The sequence below is a fragment of the Hirundo rustica genome, chromosome 1 (assembly GCF_015227805.2).
Source record: "Hirundo rustica isolate bHirRus1 chromosome 1, bHirRus1.pri.v3, whole genome shotgun sequence".
Classification (NCBI taxonomy): domain Eukaryota; kingdom Metazoa; phylum Chordata; class Aves; order Passeriformes; family Hirundinidae; genus Hirundo; species Hirundo rustica.
The window spans coordinates 143,365,339-143,390,289 of NC_053450.1; the positions used below are offsets into that span (position 1 = coordinate 143,365,339).

At 39.2% G+C, this 24,951-nt stretch overlaps 1 protein-coding gene across 3 annotated transcripts in view; it reads left to right on the forward strand.

The window, feature by feature from the left end:
• The window catches only part of CCNY (cyclin Y), a 119,923-nt gene that overhangs the window by 90,204 nt on the left and 4,768 nt on the right, over positions 1 to 24,951 (forward strand). For all 3 annotated transcript variants that reach the window (XM_040074061.2, XM_040074081.2, XM_058422296.1), the window contains 5 exons: positions 2,069 to 2,104; positions 5,886 to 5,943; positions 6,045 to 6,164; positions 17,095 to 17,261; positions 20,575 to 20,737. In XM_040074061.2, coding sequence (XP_039929995.1) covers positions 2,069 to 2,104; positions 5,886 to 5,943; positions 6,045 to 6,164; positions 17,095 to 17,261; positions 20,575 to 20,737 — 544 coding nt within the window. The remainder of the gene's footprint in view (positions 1 to 2,068; positions 2,105 to 5,885; positions 5,944 to 6,044; positions 6,165 to 17,094; positions 17,262 to 20,574; positions 20,738 to 24,951) is intronic.

Here is a 24,951-nt window from a genome sequence, read left to right on the forward strand (position 1 = left end):
AAGAGCCAGTTCTGGGATGGGGTGGAAATTGTGCAGGGCTGGCGCCAGGCTGCCACCATGGGAAGGGCTGAAAGCTGCAAGGGCTCAGAGGGCTTGAAAAGAGGAACCACAGAGGGTGAGAAACTTAACTCTGGCACACAAAATCTCTGCATCTTCTGTCGGGCTGCACATTTAACGGGTTGAAGGGTGAGGAGATTTTAGGATTATTGCTTTTGTAGTACAACTTCATTCCTTTCCCCTTTTTGGAGTCTGCAGGAAAATGACTATTGCACATAGGTAAATCTAAGAAGGAGGCATTCTGCTCAGCTCATTTATCTCTTCTGGGTCATGTCAAGCACTGGTGTGTTTAAAATATTACTGTATCCACTGCAGCATCTGCAGCAGGAGGCGTGGCTGGGGTAGGGTGATGGAAAGCTCTGCAATCATCATTTCTGCACTCTTAGCGCCAGCTAAACCAGCATATGAAAGAGAGAATGAAACTTGGATGAGTTACACTATTACAGCCCTGACAGACTTTCAGATTCTGATACAGATTTCTAAATAGTAAATATTTTCTGAACTTAATTTGACATTTTGTTACGAAGGCAACCATATGGACACCAAGCAGAGTTGTGCACATAGATGCTTGCATCTGCTTTCATAAAGTGAACTGGAACTTCAAGTGCATTCCTAGGGGCATAATTTAAAATTAAATTTTAGGAATAATTCATTCTGTGAATAGCTTTCTGTCAAATCGAATTCATTCATAAATGTGTGTTCAGTAACATCTGTGGCCTTTGAATGTCCATGGTACACACTATCTCTTGATTCCTTAAATATGTGTCTGTAGAAAAAAAGTCAAATTTAGAAAGCATTTATGATCTAAGAACTTCTAATGCAGCCAGGTAAAAGCTCATAAAAATTTAGTAAAATATATTTAATGGAGAAAAATATTTTCTACTGTATGGCTGTTCAAAAAAAGACCCAAATAAACCTGAAATAATTTAAAATTCTACTAAAGTTTTTGCTCAAACATATTATTTTCCTAACATACAGTATCTCAGTTTTCATGTAAAAATTCCAGAATAAAATCAGAGTGCAACCAATTGACTCTTAAAAGGTCTTTTACGGAAAAGGAAAGGGAGGAATTTTGGATTAGTATAAGACATAAGCATCTTATACTGAATCACTGACAGAACAAACTGTCTGCAAAGAATTCCCTCCTCCATCCTCTGTCCCCTTTAGCTTAGGTTGGTTTTACACGACTGCAGTAAGTAGGAAGAGTGCTGGCTTGGCTTTGTTCTTCAATAGAAACGTATCGTAAGTAAAGCACGAGCTGGGAGTTGGAAACTGTAGGATAATCATAAGAATCCATGCTTAAATTTTGTTCCATCTCAAATGTGAATGAGGTCAGTTAGTTGTGTGTGTAATCAAAATCTTTACTTTCTGTGAATATAAGGACCCTTTTTGTCTGTGTGCAGGATATAAACAGGGGTGCTTTGGTGTGTGGTTGAGAGTAGGGGAAATGCATAATGCAGTAAGTTATTCAGGGAGTTGTCTTTCCTGTGTTAAAATAAGTAACTTGATGACATAAAACTGTAGGAGCGTGGTATTTGAGTGTGCTATTTGAGCAGCTACATAAAGCCAGACACAAGCAATGGATTTAAATACACAATTATAAGCCAATGGTGATTAAAACATTTTGTGTTAACCTGGCAGCAAAACTAAAGAGAATGTCCGATGCCTGTGATGCTTTGTCTTCAACCGTGGAAGTCAGTAGGAGTTTAAAAATTGAGTTTAATGGAGTAGGGTGTTAAGTGGAAAGTGTGTGCAACTTGATACATGAAATATGAAATTATTGTAAAGTACTTAATTACTGGTAAAAAGGATGTAGTTGGAGTGTGCAAAACAATTATAAAATTGTCTGTTTACAGCAGTTTTCCTGATATCTAAGAGCGAACAAAAGAAAACAAGCTGTTGACCATACACTGTTTGTCATGCTTTGTGCTAGGTTTTGAATTTGCATGTAGTATGATAGAAAATATAATATGGCAGTTCTGAGATATTAACTCTGTGTTTTTCTTTACAGTGTAGCTCTTGCAATATATTACCACATCAAAAACAGGTATGTGAATAATGGAATCTTGTACTGAAAATAACTTTAATTGAAACAAGTGAACTGCTCAAACCCTAAAAATCTGTGCTTAATTTCTTTTAAGACGTTTTTGAGTAGTAGTTTTCTTAACTCCTGTACTAGCAATTTGAAACACACACATTTTCTATATATATAATTTTACCTAGAAATTTAAAATTGGAGGATTAAGTACCATAAAAAATGGAAGTACAGCTCAACATTGAATGATTCAGTGTTTGGTTTTATGTGCATTGGGTGCTTCTGCATTGTTACATATGTTGCAATTGCATGTAGAAAAAAATCTGCATAGTTTCTTTCAGTTTTATATTTTTAGCTGCACCTTTGTAAAGTTAACTGCACCTGCCAGTGATCAGTTAGGATTTTGAAATAAAACCCATGAGTTATACAGTAAGAATGGTATTGTGAACAGATCTAACTCAAGATGCCTTAGAAACAGAGCAGGTCCTGGTTTATCTCTCCTGGTGTTGTATGTTTTACATCTCTGCTCAGTCAAGTTGATTGAAATTGAGTAGAAAAAAGGTTCTCTAAAAAGTAACTTGGCACATACATGAGTTTTCTTCATGTTGAATTGTGCTTTTGTATCTAATATTCCCTGTCCTCATGATATGTCACAGTATCTTAAAATAATATTTTCTGACATTTCTAAGGAGAGGTTTTATAAATAATTTAAGTGACTTTTGTGCCCATGGTCTTTCAATTGGCCTTTTCAGAGGACTTGGCTTAGATCTTGATTTATCAAGCCACTTAGACGTTTTTTCTTCTGGACTATAAGAAGTCCAACTAGAACAAGAGGAATTACTCATGAGTTTAAAGTTCAGCTGGTACGTCATTCAGGACCATGGTTCAGGTCACTGCAACCCATCTTGAAACAAGGCTGACATCTCAAGAGAAACCTTTAAATGTGCACGAGGGCAGAAAGGCTTAGGGCTTGATTCCCAGTGAAAGCTCTTAGAAGACTTTCCAAGACATCAGTGGGCCTTGGACTGAAACATGGCAATATATAACACAAAAGTTGAAGGGAAATCTTCTCTCGAACTTTTAATCTCATTTACCAGGAAATAAGGCATGAGTGGTCATGCTTGGATTACTTGTTTATCCATCTGTGATTCCTTTTTCCCCCTTTTTTCCATGGTCCCTGGATTAGTTTGGTTAACCAGTCAATTTTTGCTATGCTTGACTAAATAAGAGATAATCAGACTCCAAAGTTTTGTGGAAATAAATTAAGTGCTCTGCTAAGCACCATGGCAGCTGAGTAAAAGGCTTGAGAGGATCGGGCGCGTTAGAGGCTACAAAGGGTAGGAAACCTCAGTAAGGGCTCACAAGTGAGCGAGAAGAATCCAGAGCCACGGTATGCCAGGCTTGCTTGATGCTGATTGCCATGGAGCTGATCCCTGTCTGCAGTAAATTATGCCCATTCATGGGCTTGCAGAGCCTGATGCAAATTTGACCTACAGCTGGTAGGCAGAGAGACCAAACCTTTATAAAATAAAGAGTACTGTGCCAGCATCTTGGAAACAAATACATTCTGTTACTTTCTTGGGAAAGTCGCTATCTGTCTTTTCACTTTTGGGATGGAGAGGTGATTTATTCAGGAAACCGGTTGCTGCTGCTTTCCCTGGAATGTGCCTGGGCTGGGGAAATGCTGTGCCTGCACTTGGGGCTGACGGTCCCAGCAGTAACGCTGGAGCCAGGCTCACGTGTGCCAATTAGCAACTCTGAAATGAGGGACGTGAAACAACTGTTCGCTCTTGGGTTGTCTCTGATTTGCGAATGGAGGGACAATGTGATAACAGCACTCGGTTGTGCTTGCTGCTGAAACAGCAACAGCAAAACATATGTTCTGTTTCCTGCTATTATAGGCGAAAAGGAAGTTGTTGATGTATGTGGGAGAGTTTGGTTCATTATGGGGGATGGGGAATATGAAACCACTGTGACTCTTTGATTCAAGGTTCATTTTGACAGAAAATGAGTCAAGCATCTGCTTTTCCAGAGAAGAATTCTTTTTAGACAGTAATTGGTCCTGTTCTCCTGCATAGGAGACCTAAACCAAAATTACTTCCTAATATTTCAAACTCTCACCAATCTAATTTTTTTGAGAAGTTATACATGAAATATAATATTTCTTCATGTTTCTCATATTTCATTTGATTGTAACATTCTTCCCTTTCTTAGTGTCTCCTATCATGGTTATACTGATAGTTTTCTTCCTGTTTTGTTGTCTTAGCTATTCAACAAGTGATAAAAAGCTACTCCCATCTTGTTTTTGAAGGAATGCATAAGCAGTGGTGAATTTGCTAAAGAAATAAAATAAACCCCAGCAAACTAACCATAAGGAACACTTGGATAATCAGTAGATGGTCCGTTTTTGAAAGAGTACAGTGTGAATTGTAGTGAAGACAAAAACGTCTCGAGTTGGTTGTTTTTTGTTTTTTTTTTAATAGATTTTTGAGGGCAGTCAGGTATGACTTCATAGCATACAACCTGAAGAAATAAAATAGGAAATAATTTCCATTTATATTGTGAAGTGACATAGTTTACTGTAGCACACCAGTCATATTGGGGAAACTACTTCTGCATTAAGATTTTTAGGCAGGGATAAGAGAGTCTGGCCTAGAATCCTTGCTGATAGGAATTTTCTAGTAATTACCTCAGTCACCCCAGTCCAGGTTTTTTTATTTGGTTGGTTTTTGATTGTTTGTTTTAATTTAGGTGCTCTTTCTTTATATTAAAAATGTGTTTATTTCCAGTGTTAGCCTCCATTTCAGTAGAAGAAATGGCACCTTCAGATGTTGAGTTAGATGCCTTTTGCAGATGTGATTCCCTGTAAAACTTGTGGTTTGTGTGCTCTGAGAGACATGTGCTGCTGAGTAAAGACAGAGAATATATTCAGTGGTTTGTTTGTAAAGAACTGTATGATCAGAGTACCAGGGGTGCTAAAAATAAAGATGGGATTGTAATAAGTAAGTCACATGGTTGCATCTGTCCAGAAAGTGCCAGTTCTGGTACATTTACACGTCTTGCTTTTGTGTTTGTTAGTGTCCTTGCCAAAGTTACGTACAGCAAAAATCTTATATTGCATTGTGGATATTAGGCTGGTGGAGTTGCATCAGTGTGCATGCTGATATTGAGCTACAGGGATTTCAGAGAAACATCTAATAAAACCAGTGAATAGAAATATTATTTCGTCTGGGTTTTTTTTTTTGTTTTTTTTTTTTTTTTTTTTTTTTTTTGTATGTGCTTCTTTTGACTTTCAGAAATCATTAGCACAATAGGGTTTTTCAAATAAATTAAAAGTGAAGTATGTATGCATTAACTAAAAGATTACTGTAAAAATAGCATTGCATATTAGTAAGCATTTACAATGTTGGTAATAAAGGAGGAAGAGGAGTTGAGAGATTGCAGGGGCGGACATGATTAAGTTAAAAAAAGGAGAAAAGGAGTGTAAGCTGGGCTGATTTTATCAAGTTTGTAGTAGTACATCTTAAGCCTCACAGTAAAGAGCAAAAGTTTTGTATCTTAGGCACTGAAACCTGGGTGTTTTAGTATGCTCTGTAATATGAATTTCATATTACACCAGGGCCTTATGGCAGGGTAAATCCACCCTCTGTTTGAAAAATCACATTTAATTCGTGTTTCTAAGCACCCCCCAGCAGGAGGAGTGTTGGAGTTTTAACGGTGCACTTGTGTCTATGAGGGGTTGTGTGCTGTTGTGTTCAGATAATGACAGTACTTTGGTTTTAATACTTTTTAGGGACACAGACGGAAGAATGCTCTTAGATATTTTTGATGAAAACCTTCATCCCCTTTCGGTAAGTTCATGTGCCTCTCCTTCCCTTTCATGTGAACTGTCTTTTTTTTCTGTCTGCTTCGTTTTGTTTCAGTCACCTATTTGGAAGTGTTTCTTCCTTAGAAATCCGAAGTGCCACCAGACTATGACAAACATGACCCGGAGCAGAAACAGATTTACCGCTTTGTGCGGACGTTGTTCAGTGCTGCTCAACTGACTGCTGAATGTGCCATTGTCACCCTGGTGAGTGTCTGAGGGATGACATCAGCCATCTGACAGACCCAGTTCTGTTCTCAAAAGTTGTGTTTGTATGATTTAGTAGATGTAATTCCCTGGTGCTGCCAGGGAATTTTTCTCACTGTGGAGACTGAGGAAATTTCTTGATGGGAAGAGATGCCACAGTTCATTTTCACGGGTAGAGTAAGTGAGGAGGAAGAGATTGGGTAACATGTGACACAAAATCTGGGGTCCTGCCTTCACGGAGTGAGAGTGTTACAGGCCATCAAGGTGAGTTGTAGAGAATGTAAGTGGCATAGGTGGTCTGAACATGAGGGAATGTTAAAGGGAGAAAGGCTTCAACTTTCCAGGGGTTTACTGTGTCTCACTGTAGCTCCCAGGAGAGACTTGGGAGCAGCTGCAGATGATTTGATAACACTAAAAAGAACGGATGGGCACGTGAAGGATTCAGTGAGTGACTGTGACATGTTGGCTCTCTTCTACTTCCAGTATACTTGTCATGGGATTGAACAATTGTACTCAGGTCTGAAGTTTAGCTACTAAAAATAGCACAACACAAAAAAGGTTCAAATTTTCAGCTGGCATGGATCAGCATAGCAATGTGGATTAAAAGGGCTAAAGTGATCTCCACCAGCTGGGAATTTCTCAATTTTTTTGAAATCTATATCCTCCCAGTTCGGACAAGTCTCTTCAGCCTTCAGTCACAATTTTGGCCATGTTCTTTACTCAGATATTTTAAAATAACAAAATGTTTTTTTACCACTACAACATGTGGTTTCATAACAGTTTAGTTATGCATTTTAGATGGAAGAAGGGGAAATTGGAGAAGGTGAATTTTGAAGCCCAGGCCTACTCATTTCCTCTGTTACTCTATTTCCCTTGGCTTCTAAGATTAGTTGGCAGGCTTTTCCCCTTCAGAGAGTCAGAATGAATTGTATTAGCCAGTGAAGAACCGGAATACGAGAGAAATAGGGCAAGAAACACCCTACAGTGCTCCACCCTTCCATTTTGTAGTTTTACTCTACTTAGTTGCTTGACACAGCCAGTATTTGTTTTCTGAAATGACATTTTGCCTGTCTCTTTTACATAATTGTACTAAGTGCTTGTCCTTCTTCCTTTTCTTCCTAAGTGTCTTCTGCTGGAGGCAAGATATGCTATGTGAATCAGTATGTTCTTCTGTAATTTAATTAACCCACTGTCAAATACCTTGTTGTATTTATCTGTTATTCAATCATAAGTTATTTTATCAGTGAGGGCACTGTTTAGTAGAAAGACAGGTGGTTTTTTTTTTTTTTTTTCTTTTTTTTATAGCATAACCTATCTGTTACTGCAATACATGGGAAGTTCTTTCCCATAAGTCTTTTATAACTACTTCCTTGCCTCTTCTGGTTCTTGTGTGGTTTCCTTGCAAGTAACTATCAGTTGATGTCCAATGAAGTATAAATGTTTTTAGTTGATTCATTATATTACAGGAACAGTTTCCATAGTTGTTAGTGCTTGAAGACCTGGGTGACTTGTTTTGGTTTTTTTTTCACCTAGTACAATGGTAATGGGAAAATGTATTACAGCCTAGTTCTCAGAGCAGCCATGCAGATATTTATGCATAGATTTAGTGCAGGTGATCAGTGTTTACCATTCTGCTATTCTTTCCTGTGTTGTCAGGATAATAGCACTTGCCTGACCCCTCTTTCCAGAAACCTTCCGAGTTTATACATAGTGTTTTACAAGTGTGAAATTCTGCAGCTGATGGTCTCACCTTCCTCTCCACTTCTAGATCCTATTTATTTGTTTGTGTCATCAGGAGGGGCCCCTGACACAGATTGTGTTGTTTTTGAAATACTCATATGTGGAAACTAATCTGTGAAAAAGCAATTGGCCTTTCCCCCTTCCCACACTCCTGAAATCTTAATAATGTTGATACTGCTGTTTATGAACCTTTCAAGCGCTTTCAGTTTTGATATCCTGTCTGGGGAAGGGGAGATCAGCATTCCCTGCTGGAGCTCGTGTTTTGCCATAGTCTGGCTGTCCATCAGACAGCAATCTGATAGCCCTGTCTGCCACTTGTTCCTGCTGGGAGGGTTGCCAGAAGGCAGGAAGTGTGGGCATCAGAGACGTTTTGAATAAGATGCTGCAGTTTTATCTTTCTTTCACTCACTCTAATTATTTTTGAACAGTTCTAAGCAGCCTTTTTTACTGCCCACATGTTTAACATGGTCCGAAGCGTGTGGGTGAATGCACCCTCGGTTTGTCTTGGTACGTGCATTAACCAGGTAAAAGCAGCAGTAACAATTAGTGCTACAGCAGCCTGTGTTCAGCACAGGAGCTGAGTAAATGTGAAATTCCAGATTCTGAGATAAGCTATTCTGCAGCAGAAAGCTGGCATTGTGTTGCTTCAAGCACTTAATTAAAATATTTCAATTAAAGCTTCCACTATTACAGCAAAACCAATTTATAATTAAACAAAAATTTAATTTTCACGTAGCCTCCAGAGCTGCCAAGAGATTTCCCGTACTGATAGGTGGAAAATTAAAATCTCAGGTTGAAACAATTAAATACTAATTCACATTATTTATTTTTTAAATAATACCATAAGAATAAAATTAGTTTTAAGAATTGTTTTGCCCGTTTAAAGCTTGTGGTTCTAACCCCAGTGAACGGTATAACTGTATCCTGTGACCTGACTTATTGAAAAAAAGTCTCTCTTGCCTCAGAGTATTCCCACCTTTGCTAAAACTGAGAAATGCCTGCCTCCTCTCAGCATCTCCTCCAGTGCAGAGGTGGGAAGTTGTACTTGTGTTAATCTACTAATTGGATGGCAAATTAAAATGTGAACAGGAGTGTTGCCTATACAAATGGGAAAACAATAGTGTTTGCATGTCAGGAGAATTAAATATTTATGCTTTGTTCTTTTGTTCCGTGGAAACAATCCTATGAACTAGACCTGAAGAGCAGAATGGTGCAAGTTTTCTGCTTTGCCTTGGCACAGCGTTCTGAGTTTTTTGCAAATAGGCCAAATGTAAGGCTCTTTTAATATACTTCTATGTCCGTAGTGGTTTGAGAGAGGACACATTTTGCATTTGCAAATATGCTGGGTCTGTATGCTGTAGACAGATCAGATACAGTGATGTGTAAGTGCATACAGTACATGAGCTGAATTATTCTGAGAAGTTCAGAGGAGCATGTTTTTGGAATACCTTACAGAGTTCATACTGTCACTGAGGGGATTTGACATTAGTGAATTTGAAATTTGAAGTATGTAAGAATAAATTCTACTTGTGAAAAAGAGGGATTTAATTAATCCAGCCAGATGTTCCTGAGTTCTTACTGTATTCTTTGGTCACATTTTCAGTAACTAGGTGAAGACAGAATACTGCTGAGCTGTATTGTGAGAATTACTGTATTTGCGGAGAATTTTGTTTTATTTTCTGTGTACTTGGAGGAATGGAGAAAGCTTTTTTTATTGATTTCTTTTCACTAGGATATTTTTACTTTTGAATTCTGATAAAATACTTTATTGAAAAAGTGTATTTCAGTTGATCTATAAAAAATCTGATACTTCTTTAAAAAAAAAAGGAAAACACAAAAGGGTATCCAGAGTCTGTAGAGACACTTGATCTGCAGAAGTCCTTTTCTGGTGGCCCAGTGTAACCTCCACCCTTTACGCAGCTGATGGAAGATGCAGGTTTCCCTGAGGAGCCTGGAGTGCAATCCAAAGCGGTGCCCGTGACTGTCGGGCAGCCTGAGTGTGGCTGGGTGTGAGCAAGGCCAGGCAGTGAAGCTGGGCTCTGTCTTGTGTGAGGAACCCATGAGGAGAGTTGTGTGCATCCGCTCTTGTTGGTGTCCTGGTCTTCCAGCATTCCTGGGGAGGTGCCAAAGCCCAGCACTTGGCCACATCAGGGGAAGGTCTCCAAGGTGTAGGGAGAAGGTCCCTTGACCTGTGCTGCCAATCCTGAGCCCTTTGGCAGCTGGACATGGCTCAGGGTACACTCTGGAGGAGGCCAGGAGGAACTTGTGCTCTGGCTACTGGTGGGATAAGGAGATTCTAGTCCCTGGTTTTAGGACTATTGCCTTTTGGTTGCGGTCTAATGTACAACACATGAGTGATTATCAGTTAACGCACAGCTACTTAGTCAATTCTTGCCTTAGAGTTGCTGGGATATGCACTTAATGAAAAGAGAACAATTAAGGTGGGGATTGAGAGGGAATTCTTTTTAAATCACAAGAGAAGAGGACGTTTAAAGAGTGTGTATCTGCTGATGCCGCTTGGGCTTCTGTGTGGGCAAAGAAGGAATACTGATCCCAGTTTTAGACTGGAAAGTCAACGTTGCCTAACAGTTGGAGTGACCATTTGACATGGATTATAGGTATCTGTCTTAAAAAGAGTAAATTAGGGGGCAAACCTGGAGATGTGACTTTTCTCTCAGTTCCATTTGTGCTTTCTATAAATATCTGTAATGTACTTTGCAGTTGTTCCCCTTTTTTCATAGTTCTGTGACTGCTTTTGTTACTTCTTTTCACTATTTGGTCTCAGAAATAAAAACTGAATTAATCTGCAAGGGCCAGAACAATGTCCTTTTCCACCAAATGGGTGGCACCAGGCTTTTGTAGAATATTTTAAATGCCCAGCTGGGCAATTGCAAACCATGGTTATTTCTGGAGAGTCGTGGTAGGGAACTGGCTGATTGCTTAGAACAGAGCATATGGCAGTTTAGTGGTTGGATTAGAGCCGTGATTTGGCTGTGTGAGACCTGCTACCAATTATAATCTTTTCCATAAAGATACCATTTCAATTTCAAGGCATTGTGACACACTGAAGTTTTCTCATTAGAGAGAGATGACTCTGAATTTCTCCATAATATATTGGGATGGAAATACCCTTGTTAGTTACTCTGTGCTCCTGCAATTTACTGTGTGGGTTACCTGATGAAGGAGGGAATGAGGTGTTTGCAAATAAAGGTTAATTGTAGATTCTCAGTTATAGTAATTAAAATAGCAAAGCCATTGTCTCCTTTCTGTCAATGTAAATCAAGTGGGAAATAATTAAAGCCTCTAGTTTTATCAGTAAAATAGAGATAGAATTTGATATAAAGCCATATAAAAACACAGGGGGGAAGATAATGCCTTGCTCTTGCTGCTGCCTCAAAATTCAGAATTATTCTAGTTGTGTCATTGACATTACTTGGTGATTGCCCATTGCTTGAGACTCCCAGTCAGCTTCCTTGGGGGCAACACACAAGTCCTGACCTCTTAGTGTGGCATTACAGGAAATTCTAGTACTGCATACAAATATAATTGCATAATAATTTTGGTTGGAAGGGACTTTTAGGGGTCATGTCTGGTTTGGCCTTTTCTAAAAGCACAACCAGGCTGATCAGGGCCTGACCAGTTGAGTTCTGAGTTCCTCTGAAGATGGAAGTTGCATAACCTCCATAGAAAAACCTTCACCATTGCTTTAGGGAAACCTAAAAAAAGAACTACTGTATTTTTAGTGCTTAGACCACAACTCCAATGTGATAAGAGGTATCAGTGGAGCATTGGAAGTTAATGTTGAACAGCTTCAAGATGAAGTAACAAAAAGAAGCGAAACTTCTATGAGAGCCCCATAGTTTTTAAAAAAATACAAGTGATTTTTGTGATTGTGAAATACTGAAATTAAATTATTTGACACTTTTCGTTTTTCGTATATATCTTCCTTGTCTTTCTACTCGAATGCATTATATAATGTCCAAAGTCTGCTATAATATCCTCTGAGATGGGAAACATGAGTTGCTGTTTCACACTAATTAAAACTGAACTCTTCGGTGCTCTCTTTAGTTTTTGGTTTCTTCAAATGATTTGTGTTCTGTTGATTGGGATGTTGTGTAACCAACACTCTGCTATCCAGGATCATGGGGAGCCTGACATCTTAGATAAGTGGGACAACACGAGGTACTGTGGTTAGTTACTATTAAACCCTTGGGAAGAGCGGGATGGGTTCACCCATCTGCGAATAACCACCCTGGGGATTAGTTCAAGCTCGGCAATGGCCCTGCTGGAGCAGCACTGCTGGGCCTTGGATGCTGTTGCTGATCCTGATAGTTTGTGCCATGTTACGGTTCTGTGTTTGGATAAAGAAGGCCCCCCAGGACTAGTGGCTATAATGCATGGCCTAATGCTATTTAGCATGCCACTGCAAGTCCAGGTCCTGGGAGCCAACGTCAGAGGCATCCAAACTAGGTCAGCATGGAGTTGTTTCAGGTCTGGCAGATTTAAGAGCTGAAGATATGTGCTGAAACAAATCAGTGCTGTACTTCTGCTGGGCCTGAAATGGCTTTGGAAGCCATTTAACTACATTCCTGTGGTGCTACATCTAAGCTAATGAACCTCTCCAGAGTTCATTGAACTTCCAGCCAATTTGGGATTATCTATACCCATGGAGTGGTATTTTTATTTAATTAGTAGAAATAAAATCTCTTTCATTCAGATTATTGAATTTTTAACAAAGGCAAATCACCAAATCGGTTTCACTTATGATTCAATAATAATTTGCTGAGGCCCAGATATAAAGGTCAGTCATTGTGAAATCTTGGTGTTAGTCTGGGTGTGGGAAGAGATGGAAAATAATAATGCAATATTGCTCCTTTGAAATCTCAACTCTGTGCAGTGTGCCTTCTGACATGAGCTTAGTTACTAAAACGTCTCCAGTGAGGTACAGCTGTTGTCCATCAAAGCTTGTTAGACAGGCAGTCTAACATGTAAAATCATGTGGTTCATTCCCAAATGCAGAATGTAGACTAATAGTGGAGGTACCAGACTCTGAAGTATTGAGTTTGTAAATTAAAATGTATTGACAGACCAATGGCCATTGGCATTTTCCTAGTCAGAATTGTATTTTCATTTCAGCTAGGATTTGACTAATGGTACGAATGAGTTTTGAATATTGTAGTGTTGTTGTTACTAACACTGAGTTGTATTTGTTCTTTGCAAGCTGGAAAGAATTCAGAAGTATGTGTTGTTTGACTGAAAGCTTTTGCTCATGAAACCACTGAAAGTTTTTGCTCATGTTGCATCAGTGACTTTAATCTGTATAAGTAGTCTTGTTATCATTCTGTAAAAAATATCTATGCATACAGTCATAGAACTAAGTGAGCAATGATAAATGTGATGAAGATGGCTCTTGGATGCTGGTTGCACAGAACTAGTGCAGAAGAAATCTGAGTCTTTTGGGAATTCAGCTTTTGAATGTTTAATAGGGAAGTACTGAAAAGTTCTGCCTGAAAAGCTTAATTTCAGGCACTGCAAAGGATGAAGCAATTTGGAAAAAAGCAACAATGCAAGAGCTTCAATTTGTTTTAAGCTTTAGTTCCATTCTTGAACATGGATACAGCCGTTAAAAGTTGGTGGAGTTAAATATTATTAAAATAATTATTATTAAAATAATATTTTAACCTCTAGACACTAAAAGCTCTTTTTTTCTAGTTCCATAAAGGAACACCTGCCAAAATAATCAAGAAGAGAGATAGTTCTTAGACTTATGTTTAAAAAAAGAGAAAGAAAAATCGTGTTTCTCACACTGTTTCTTCTGCATGTTTTGTCTTTTGCCATATAAGCCAATTTATTCTAGCATTCTGGAATGCAAGTTGAAATATTCTTTTCTATTGTGACTTTTTAAAATTCAGCTTTATTATATTACTTCATAGCAGCTAGGTCTAAAGAAGATGTAGGAAGCGTTTTGCTTTTGAAAATTAGGCCTGTGAAATTTATTACAAGAGACAAATACGCTGAAGCACATAGTACACTCAAAATCCCAGTCTGTTTGATGCAAACCCCTTATTTAAGGAAATGACCCTTGTGTTTAAGACATTGTTCAATGTTTAGACATAATTGCATACAAATGGTATTTCCATTTCTCACGTTTACCATTACAGGGCCAACATTTTCAGTGATTTTTTTTTTTTTTTTTTTTTTTTTAATGAGGTGGAGCATGCCTCCCTGTGTGTGGGAGGACTCGCTGGCTTTTGCCAGCAGAAGCAGGTGGTGTTCTCCCACCAGCCATGAGTTTGTTTGGGATGAGTAGCGTAGTGATTAACCACCCCACCAGCCTTCCTCTTCAAACAGGCTGACATCCACCTGGCCCTTCTCCAGAAGTCTCTCCTGATTCAGCACATCTTTGCAGCAGCCAGAAGCACCCCCTGCAGTAGTGAGTGCATGGCGGACTCTCCCTGTCCTACTCTGATGTCCCATCATAGGCTGGAACTGTGTCCCACAGGGCATTGTATATTGAAATGCTCTGAAGTCAAACCAGCTCCATTTACCAGAAATAATGAACTTTGGCACAATTACATGGGAGACAGCCCACTTAGCTCTGTGTGTGCTGCTGTTATGAGGTTGCTTTAGCTTTCAGCCTAAGTTTCCCAATCTGCAGTCAGTGGATTCTCTCTGGGAGGGAGAGACAGGGAGAACTAGAAGAAAGACTGTACGTGTAGCTGGGTGAACTTGATTAAAAGTGGAAGACCTACTCTTATGTCTCCAAAGATACACTGATGATGTCACAAATCCTAGATTACTATGAGTTCTCACTGGCTGAGGACTTTATTAAACTTTTACAAGTGTTTGCTGCAAGTAATCTTGTTCTTTTTCTGTCTTCTCTTACTTGAACATATACTTAAAACCCAAGACTAAGTAAAGGAGGCCACAGCAAGTGAACAAAATAAAATGCTCATTTAAGGCATGTGCAAGAAAGGAGTTGAAAGCTACACTAAGTGCCTTTCTCATGGAGAGCTGTTTATCATCCTCACTTTTATTGAAGGATGATAAAGAGCCTTGTTCCAGCTAACAGTGTATCTGGAGTCAAGCCCAAGTTATCACCAAGGAAGCACGAGTGATTTTTCACAACTCTCAACGTGGTAATGAAGTAGGTGTAGGAATAGAGTCTTATCAAACTCCTATTTAATTTTTAATTCTGATTTCTCAAGTGCATGCTGATGGGAAAATAGTGGCACATTTATGCTGCTTTTTTACTGAGGTGTGATTTCATCTGCTGTGCAGGTGGACCTTGACAGCTTGAGAGGCTGGCCTGTGCAATACTCACAAAGCTCAACGAGGCCAGCTGAAAGGTGCTGCACGTGGGTCAGGGCAATCCCAAGCACAACATACAGCCTGAACAGAGGATGGCTTGAGAGCAGCCCTGCCAAGAAGAACTTGGAGGTGTTGGCTGGAGAGAAGCTGGCCATGGCCTGGCAGTGTGCTCTCACAGCCCAGAAAGCCAAACATGTCCTGGGCTGCTCCAATGCACCGTGGGCAGCAGGTGGAGGGAGTCTGTCCCTCTGCTCTGTTGACCTGAGTGCTGCATCCAGCTTTGGGCTCTCTGACATAAGAAGGCCATGGATCAGCTGGAGAAAATCCAGAGGAGGGTGCTGAAGCTGATCAGAGGGCTAGAACACCTCTCTCGTGACAGGTAGAGAGAGCTGGGGCTGTCCAGCCCGAGGAAGAGAAGGCTCTGGGGGTGCCTTGCAGCAGCCTCCCAGTATTTAAAGAAGGCTTACAGGAAAGCTGGAGGGGAACATTTTATGAGGGTTTTAATGATAGGGACGGGGGCTATAAATGGCCCTTTAAAGAGGTTAAATTACATGTTAGGAAGAATTCTTTACTGTGAAGGTGGTGAGACACTGAAAGAGGTTGCCCAGAGAAGTGGATGCCCTATCCCTGGAAGTGTTCAAGGCCAGGCTGGATGGGACTCTGAGCAGTCTGTCTAGAGATTGATTTTCCTGCCCATGACAGGAGGGTTGAAAGTAGTAGATGGCTTTTAAAGGTTCTTCCAAGCCACATTATTCCATGATTCTATGTCTTTCCTTGCAATATAATTCTTATCTGTTTATGTTTTCTTCTCTAAGTGCCTTTGAATTTCATCCCCCACAAAATCCTTACTTAGTTGTTTTGCTTTTTTCTTTCTAATCTACAACTGTACATAAGGAAGGATATATTTTCTGATTTTTATATGTTTTATCTATCTATAGATGTGGCGTATTCATTCTGAATCTTCTAAAACTGGATGTGAAAAGTTGAGATTTGAAATGTTTGCATTAACAGTAGGGAGTCAAATTCTGCACTGATATGAAGCAAATTAAGTTCATCTGCTAATTTGAGTGGCATAATATTACAGCTTCCATATGCCCTCTGCTTATGCACCTCCTAGCATTAGTGCATTGCTTTAAAGAAGTTCTTTGCTTCCCAGGGATGACTCCAGGGAATGCTGTATTTTCAGTATTCAAGGAGCAGTTTTTCTTGCAAAGTTGACAAATTCCCTTGTGCAGTATAGAGTGTGAGGAGCTTGTTTACACAGGCTGTCTGGAAAGCAAAAGACAGCATTTGCACAGAACCCCCAGGTAGTGCAGATGCCGAGATCCATGTGCCACCTTCTTACTGAGCTTTGTATTTCTGCAGTCTCACAATATCAGATTTTGTACATCAAAGTCTTTTCAGAATGATCCACTAAGTAAAAGTCAAACTTCCATCTTCATTAATGGATTTGACATAATTTGGAATTTTGTTCTTAAATAACCGTTTGCCTTTCTTAAGAAGGAAAACAAATTTTTTAACAATTAGTGATATTTTACGTTACAGTATTATAAGATATTGTTAAAGTTTTCTTCAGCTTTAGGATGGCAGGCAGGGGTAAATCACAGCTTAAGAAGAAATGATGTATTTAGGAGACTGGTGTCTGACCTCTTGAAATGGGTAATAGGATCAGAAGGCAAAGGCAAACTAAAGTGGATTTATCACATCCAGTTTTGAGCCTAGCATTAACATGTGTTTTTGAAGCTATAACTTTTATAATAGAAGAATCTTCTTGAAAGCAGATTACTGTTTTACAATTGCTGGAATGGGAATAGTTTTCTTTTTCATTTCTACATAATGGCAAAATCGATCAAGTCTTGATTTTGATGTGTTTCCACAGGTATATCTTGAAAGACTCTTAACTTATGCAGAGATAGATATTTGTCCAGCAAACTGGAAGCGAATAGTACTGGGGGCAATTCTACTGGCATCTAAAGTTTGGGACGACCAGGCTGTGTGGAACGTGGATTACTGCCAGATCCTGAAGGATATCACTGTTGAAGACATGTGAGTGCAGTTTGTTTATCTTTGTCAATGAATGCCAAGATCTGTGTCTGCGAGGGTGACGGGAAGTTCTTTCATAAATTATATGAAGTTTGTATATTTGAGTTGTATCTAAACATGGTGAATGCTGATAGATGGCATGACGTCAGCTTGACAGCTGCTTATATATAAGACATGAATTATTTTTGTTTCCTGGTTGAAGTGTATTTTACGGCTGGATGATATTCATGCACAATAATGAAAACAGATCCACTGAATATTTAAATGTATGGTTTGATAAAAATCCCCACATCCGGTGAGCCTGCATGTATTCACTTCAGCATCGTTTACTGTCATGCTAATTCTCCATGCAGACGTGTAAGGCAGGAAAGGAAGTTGTCTTTATGACCTTTAGATGATCACTCAGTTATTTATTGCCATTATTTAAAATGGATGCTTTTGGGTTTTGACTTTTTTTCTGTGCTATCCTGCTGAATTAGTTTTCAAGATGTTAAAAATCCAGACAGAATGAGGTTTCCAAAATGAAAGAGGGAGATAAAGTGGACAAGAACCAAAATCAGGCCCTTCACATTTCTGTGTGCAATATTATTCCATGCTATAATTTGCTAATGGTTCCTTAGCTGATTGTGTGGAATCTAAGTGATTTTGCAAAGTTCCTCTTGATCCTTTTCTCATGCTTTTTGAGTATTCAGTAGCAGTAAGAGTCTCCCTCCATTCACTTCTCCTCCAAGGCAAATCTGGGTGCTTTTAAAGTATTCCTGAAGCTGGGACATGAGCTGAAGTGCTGGCTTGAAGCAGAGTCACAGGTTTCACTGTGCCATATGACAGTATTAATCATGAATGGTTATAATGTGAGGTTTGAAATTGCTAGTTCTCAGGGCTTTTCTTGAAGGTGGTATGAAAGGAAACAAAAAAAGAGGTTATTGTTTCTGACAAACACATGTGATGGTGCTGCTGCTAGAAGCTGCACTTGAGCTATATATAACACCAGTATTCACATGGCAGACCTGTGCTAACATCAGCCTCTTTCTGCACTGCGCATTCCCTAAGCCAAACTGTGATGAGTCCTTGCCCTCAAGGTTTTTAGCTTCTTATCCTTTCCTTAAAAGATTTTAGGGTTCTTGCAGACTGTAAACCCAGAAGCATCTGAGGAGCCTGAGCTCCCTGTATGTACTCGGTGATCTCGTTCATGGGCTTTTTGTTTAGGGCTCCATGTGAATCCCCCAGCAGAGATTCTGGTGCTTATATTCCTGCTGTCAGTTTTTCCAAACTTTGTTTTCCTCCTATCTGCAGTGTGGCAGATTTCTTTTTTCTTTCTTACTTTATAGTTAGCTAGGAGAGTACAGTTATGGTGATTTTGAAGTGTCTGGCTCTAAGCAAGACAGGGTCTTTCATTGTACTAGTAAGGCAGAAGAAGAGCTCTAGGTCAAAATCTTCGATTTGTGTGAATCGTTCAGCTAAGAATATCCTGCAAAACATCAAGCAGACCTTTCAGGGTTTTATAAGTCAGCATCAGTGCAGTGAACTGTGCCTAAAAGTGAGCAGAGAACTTGGGAGGAACTGAAGTGCAGTGGGTAACTGTAGTCATGTATGTAACATTACATTGAATTTCTGAGGAGTGGCCCAGGAAAGCACACGCTAAAGCAGCCTGAGGGAGGAGTACAGGGTAAAGAGGGTATGGTGTTTAGTTATACTAAGTTACAGAAGTTCGTTAAGAAATACTTTCATGTTTTTGTCCTTTCTGATCTGTAGCTAATCTGCTGATCCAACTTGGAGGTCTGGGAGGTAAGGGATAATAAAAATCTGAGGCTATGTATTTGAGATTTTTGAGGGTGCTGTTCAAAAGGGGTACAGCCAATGTCTTCTGCCACTCAATAGGCTTTATATTATCAGTTAACATAGAACTTCAGGCTTAGCTTGCAGAATGTACAACCTTGGCAGTATAAAAGGACATGCAAAGGTAATATTTTGTTTCTATTTATAGATATCTTAAGGTATAACTTTTTTACTTGGATTTTTAAGTTGGGATCATCAACAACGTGAATTAGAGTCAAGGACTCCATATCCAGCTTTTAGTTAGTCTTTTAGTATTAATTAGTATTTATCATTATGTAAACATAGAATTTTGGCACAGAGTGTAGGGATAAGGAAGGACAATGATTGTGACATAAGAATTATATAAGGGTAAAGAGTGAGGAGAAAAATAATTTAGTGTTGAAAAACTACTGTACCAGTACTTTTTTTCTTCAGATCCTTCGTCTTCTGTTGCCAGCTGTGCAACTTCTGTTTCATATTTCTTGCACATTTGCACAGCAGTCAAAATGTAACTTAAAGACAGTATAATCATCAGTCAATGCCCACTGATAGCACAGCGGTGCAGTCACCAGGCCCTTCAGCAAACATCGATAGCTTTCACCACCCATTTATTTTTTTTATTTCTCATATCTTGAAATCACTGTTTTGAATGTTTCATATGTCCCTACATAGGTATTAAGTAGGATATCCAGTTACTGTGCAATTTATGAAAATTTCCAGTCCTTAATTTTGTTAGTTGGCTTATTTCTCAATGTACTTTTTAATGTATTGGTATAAATAATAATGTATTTATATATCAAAATTTTACAGGGTGGGAACAGAGCTCAAACAGGAGCTCTGTTCCTATCAGGTATTTTGACAAACACGTTTGGTTTAGGTGCTGGAAAACAGGTGATCACCACTGTGAATTTTGGTTGCACGACGAAGGGAAAAATTGCTTCATTCTATTCATAAAGAGAGTATGAGGAAAAATTCAGGTTTCCCATGACTAATTCTAGATGGTTGATTATGAAGAGCTGCAGGGAGTAAATAAGTTCTTCAGTAATTTATGTGTTAGAGTAATTTGCAGCATTTATGAGAGGAGCCTGACAAATTTAGGACAGGGAGGGGTGTGTGTGTGTGTGTGTTGTGGCATAGCTGTGTGTGTAGACCCACCTAGTGGAGGTGAAGCAGAAACTACAAGAATTTTTTTCCCCTGCTAGGTTTTCTTTCCAAAATCGTGTTAGCTAAACTGACAAAGGTGCCCTTTCACTAGCAAAACTTTGTGTCTGGATTTGATTGGCATTGCAGTAGCAGCTGCAAGGAGAAGCATCTCTCATATTCCTCACTGGTGTGAGTACACTGATGGAACTTGGTAGAGAAGGTCAGACTTTAGGCTGGGATAATTGCATCTGGCAAGAATAAGAAATGAACTTGGTTTATACTATTTGCAATTTAAAGTAAAACTACATTCAGAATGCACAGTCTGAAATACATTTCCGTGTTTATCTTCCTTCCACAGGAATGAGCTAGAACGCCAGTTTCTTGAGCTGTTACAGTTCAATATTAACGTTCCCTCCAGTGTTTATGCCAAGTATTATTTTGATTTGCGTTCCCTGGCAGAAGCGAATAACCTGAGTTTTCCCTTGGAGCCCCTCAGCAGGGACAGGGCATATAAACTTGAGGTAAGACTCCTTTTAGATTGCTCAGTGTTGAATATATAGGGGGATTGGGAATTTCTGTACTGTTTCTCCCTTCTCCCATCTTTTCCCAGATACTCCTATGAGATATTAGAATATCATGAGCCTGATTTTCATAATGGTTTTATTAATGCTTTGAGTATTCATGGCTGTGGGGACAGCTTTTTTACCCAGTTTGCTTCATACCTTCCATTTCTTTTCAGGTGCAGTTGTCTGTTATTGACCTTGTGAAAGTACCCACAAGTTTTGTAATTGTTTTCACAGTCTAGTTTTGTTTGTTCATTTGGTTTCTTAAAACTGATTATCCACCTTAAATGACATAATATTAACAAGTGTTGCTGAAAATAGCTATTCCATGTTCTTCTGCAAGTGCTCAGTTTCATGTGGATCCACGTGGAGAACAGAAATGAGCACACGCCTTCAGTGAATAAGTCATGAAGGCTTACGGGATGTGGATACACCATATGCCAGAAGCACTGTTGGATGGTCTGGACCTATGAATACCATAGACACAGAGGAATTTAAATTATCAGCTAATTGTGGGCCCTTTGCAAGACTGCAACGTACTTTTCCTAATTTTTTGGATGTTTTTCAAATATGGGCATTATTGCACTGGGTGTGCATTTTGTTACTAATTTTGAAAATTTTCGTTAGATGCTGGCTGCTTTTAACAGCACACATCTTTAATTACATAGCATCTTTGCACTGGAGGTTGTTTGCCTCTGGGTTAGACTGAGCTTTACATGTTCTGAAGTTCCTAGTGCTGTAGAACAGGAAGGCAGTTCTGTGCACGTTTTTGTGGGGGGGAAATGCTGCGTGGGAAGGTTAATTGACTTGTTTGTGACTCTAATGGGAACTAAAAGTGGTGGAGAAAGAATCAAAGAAAATTTCACTTAAGTTGTATTTCCCATTCTTTCTAAATATTCTTCCTAAGTTTCATTGGTAGCTCCAATAAGAATGTCATTCTCTGTATGGAGTATGATCTAAATTTGCATCAGATTTTGTTTCTGTTAAAGAGAATATGAAAAAAGATCATTTGGATTATAATCTTGCTTGAAAAGAGATGCTTTACTGAGTTTTGGGAGTCTTAATAGTAAGTGCTATTACATATATCAAATAAAAGTTAATTACTTTTTGATTTAGCCCACAGTTTCTTAACACTGTCAGTCTATATCACACACAATGTATAACGGCAGGTTACAAATGAATGTAACAATGTTAGCTCCTAAAACATTAGAAGAAATGAAAAATGGGAAATGACTGTAAATAGCCAGAGAATACTGGTAATTCTGTACTAGCTAAAGAAAAGGCATATTTAAAAAGAACTAATGGAATATTTTTTCAATAAATCTGTATTATTAAAAATTTCCCCATTGGGCATGCTTTGAGCTGCCAGCAGAAGCTGGCTGTAAGTAACCCTGCTAGCAGGAGGATGTCCTCAGGGTAGAGGAAGAGTATCTGCTGTGAAACCAGCTTGGTCTGCCACCTCCTTGCCTCTGTATTCTGTGGCCAGAAGGAAGGGAACTCCCTTGTTCCCTGGCAGTACGTGGTTGTCATTAGTGTGCCCTTGAAACTACTTGACAGCATAATTTATAGCCCGGTTCCCTGAGCACAGTTAAGCATTTAGCTTGCCAAGAATCATCAAAATGCATTTGCAGCACTTCTGTAGTCTCTTGTGTGCAGTTCAGACCAGAGTTCTCTGTTTTAAAGCAGTTGCCTGGATTGTCAAGTGGAGTAGGTGTAGTACCACACAGGCTGTGATATTCTTGATACCGAGAGAAAAGCCGCAGTCTGTGATGAAAGACAACAGCCTCACAGCAAATGTATTCACACAGTGGAAGGATTTGCCTTGTGTGATAAACTAAAAAGAACTTACTCAGTCCTAAGATTAAAGCAACTTACTGGCATTTGAGATCACTGAAGGTGTTGCATAGAGAAATGGCTATATTATAAGATATTTTTGCTACTTTAGCATTTTAAAGCCATTTTTAAAATATCTAAAGCAGAAGCATTTTAGATCTGACATGGCAGAATCTGTGATTTCTGCAAGCATCATGTAGTTGGCATACCCATGATGATGAAAAAAATTCACCGTGAAAAGACCAAGGAGAAGGCTAGTGAGAAATGTACTACATGAAAAGGAAATGCTGGGCAAGATCCATCAGCTTAGAGGTGCTACGAGATTGCAGTACTTGTTAAAAATTACATCACTGTCTCAAGCATCTGCAGTGGATGTTTTCTCTTATTTAATGTTCTTACAATTGACAAAGAAGCTTTGTCTTCTAAATGACAAAAATGAAAGTAATGTTTTTTGTTTTACCTTTTAATTATCTGTGGTCTAAAGTGCCCTGCATCTGTTATACCAGTCCATCTAGTAGCCAGAAACCATTTTTATGACTCCTCTTGTTTTTTTCTCCTGTTTTATGGAATCAGGCAAGTTAAAAATGGCAAATAAATTTTCATTAGATCATCCAATCTGTCCACCTGCCAATGCTGTTTGTTCCAAACAGCACATGTTATAGAGTGTTTTGTTCTTCCTTTTAATTACGTCAAATGTGAAGGCTTCCTGAGAACTGTTTTCTAATATGGGAGAATTTTTTCTGCCAAGAAGGTTGTTGGGTGTCCAGCCTTAATCCACTATTTCATAATTTCCTACTCTTGCACCTGTTTTTTCTCCCATGTCGTGATCTAAACCTGAGTCAGATTCTCCTCTTTGGGTTAAGTAGACAGAACATGTCTGTCCTATTGCTGCTTGTGATCTTAGCACTGTGCTTGTCTCAAGGTTAGATTTTCTGAGAGCACTCATTAGTGCGCTCCCTACTTAACTGCCTGTATGTTGTCTGCGATCTGTATTGTTAGGATGGTACTTGAGCACATAGTTCAAACCCTTTGAAGTATGTGCTATTTTCTTGACTTTGAAGAGATACAGTCCCATAGATCAAACAGACAAAACCAGGAGAAAGATATGTAAGTTACAAGCAGAGAAGTGTCTTGATATCTCTTCCAGCTTTCCAGTGTCGCAGTGACTTGATTGCAGTTCTGTGTGTTTTGAATGTTCAGAACCCTCAAAGCCAGGAAGAAAAGGATGAGCAAAACAAAGCAAAAGTCACCTTTTTTGGTTTTAAGAGTAAACAATTGTGCTTTTTTTCATACTTTATAAATTAAGGAGAACCACCTGCTGTTTGTTCCTGCTAAGTTTCCTCTGGTTTCTGAGTTTTTGGAGGGTGTGCAGAACTCTCAGTCTGTGCGTTCATGCATTCCTGGTAGTGAGCCCATAAGCAGCCTGTGCTGGCGTGAAGGCAAAACCAGCAAGAGACTCCAAGTCAGAAAAAACAATTTAATAGTAGAGAAAAAAAAAAAAAAAAAAAAAAAAGTAAAAAAAAAAAAAATAAAACACATGCAATAGTACAAAAGATCACTGACAGAGTCAGAATACAACCTGAAACCGTGGTGATCTTGTTGAAGCAGTGTTCCCGCAGAAAAGGTCTGGTAGCTCTTGTCCTCTGGGAATCCAGCGGGTAAGGCTGCCTGTGCTGTCCCAAATCCCAGATTATATCCAAGTGGGAGTGCTTGGCTCCTGCCCCTGGGCAGAGCATCTCACAATGGGCTGGTACCATTTTATCAGTCTTGTAATGGGTCCTTGATTGCCCATTAACCAGAGATAGCTTCCAGAGGGAGTTATCTATGAGTCATGCAGCAGGGCATTGATGGGCCATTAACAAAAGATAATCTGGAGGGAGGGGACAAGGGAAACACTGCCCAGCCTGGTTTCAACATCTCATGTAGATGGTGATAGAATACATACTTTGGGCACATCTTACATTGTAACCTAGGACACAGCTGTGCTGCTTTCCTGCCCTGCACAAACCTGCATGCAGCCAGAATTTGTACTGCTTCTTCTGCTGTTATTACTACTACTACTGCCATTCTCCAGCCTTCTTTCTCCTTACTTTTCCCCTCCTCCAGTGATGACACTCTAAAAGAGTCATCTAATTCAGCAGAGGAACTGACTTTAGTTCTGACTGCATGGATATAATGTAAGAATATATGCAATGTGTATGCATTCTAGCTGAATATATACATTACAGCCAAGTCCAACAAATTTCACGTGATGGATTAGTGTTGCTGGTTTTTAAGAATGATTTGATTTGACATGAGAAATGGTCCCTTGCAACTGTCAAAAACTGGTTTCTTTTTCT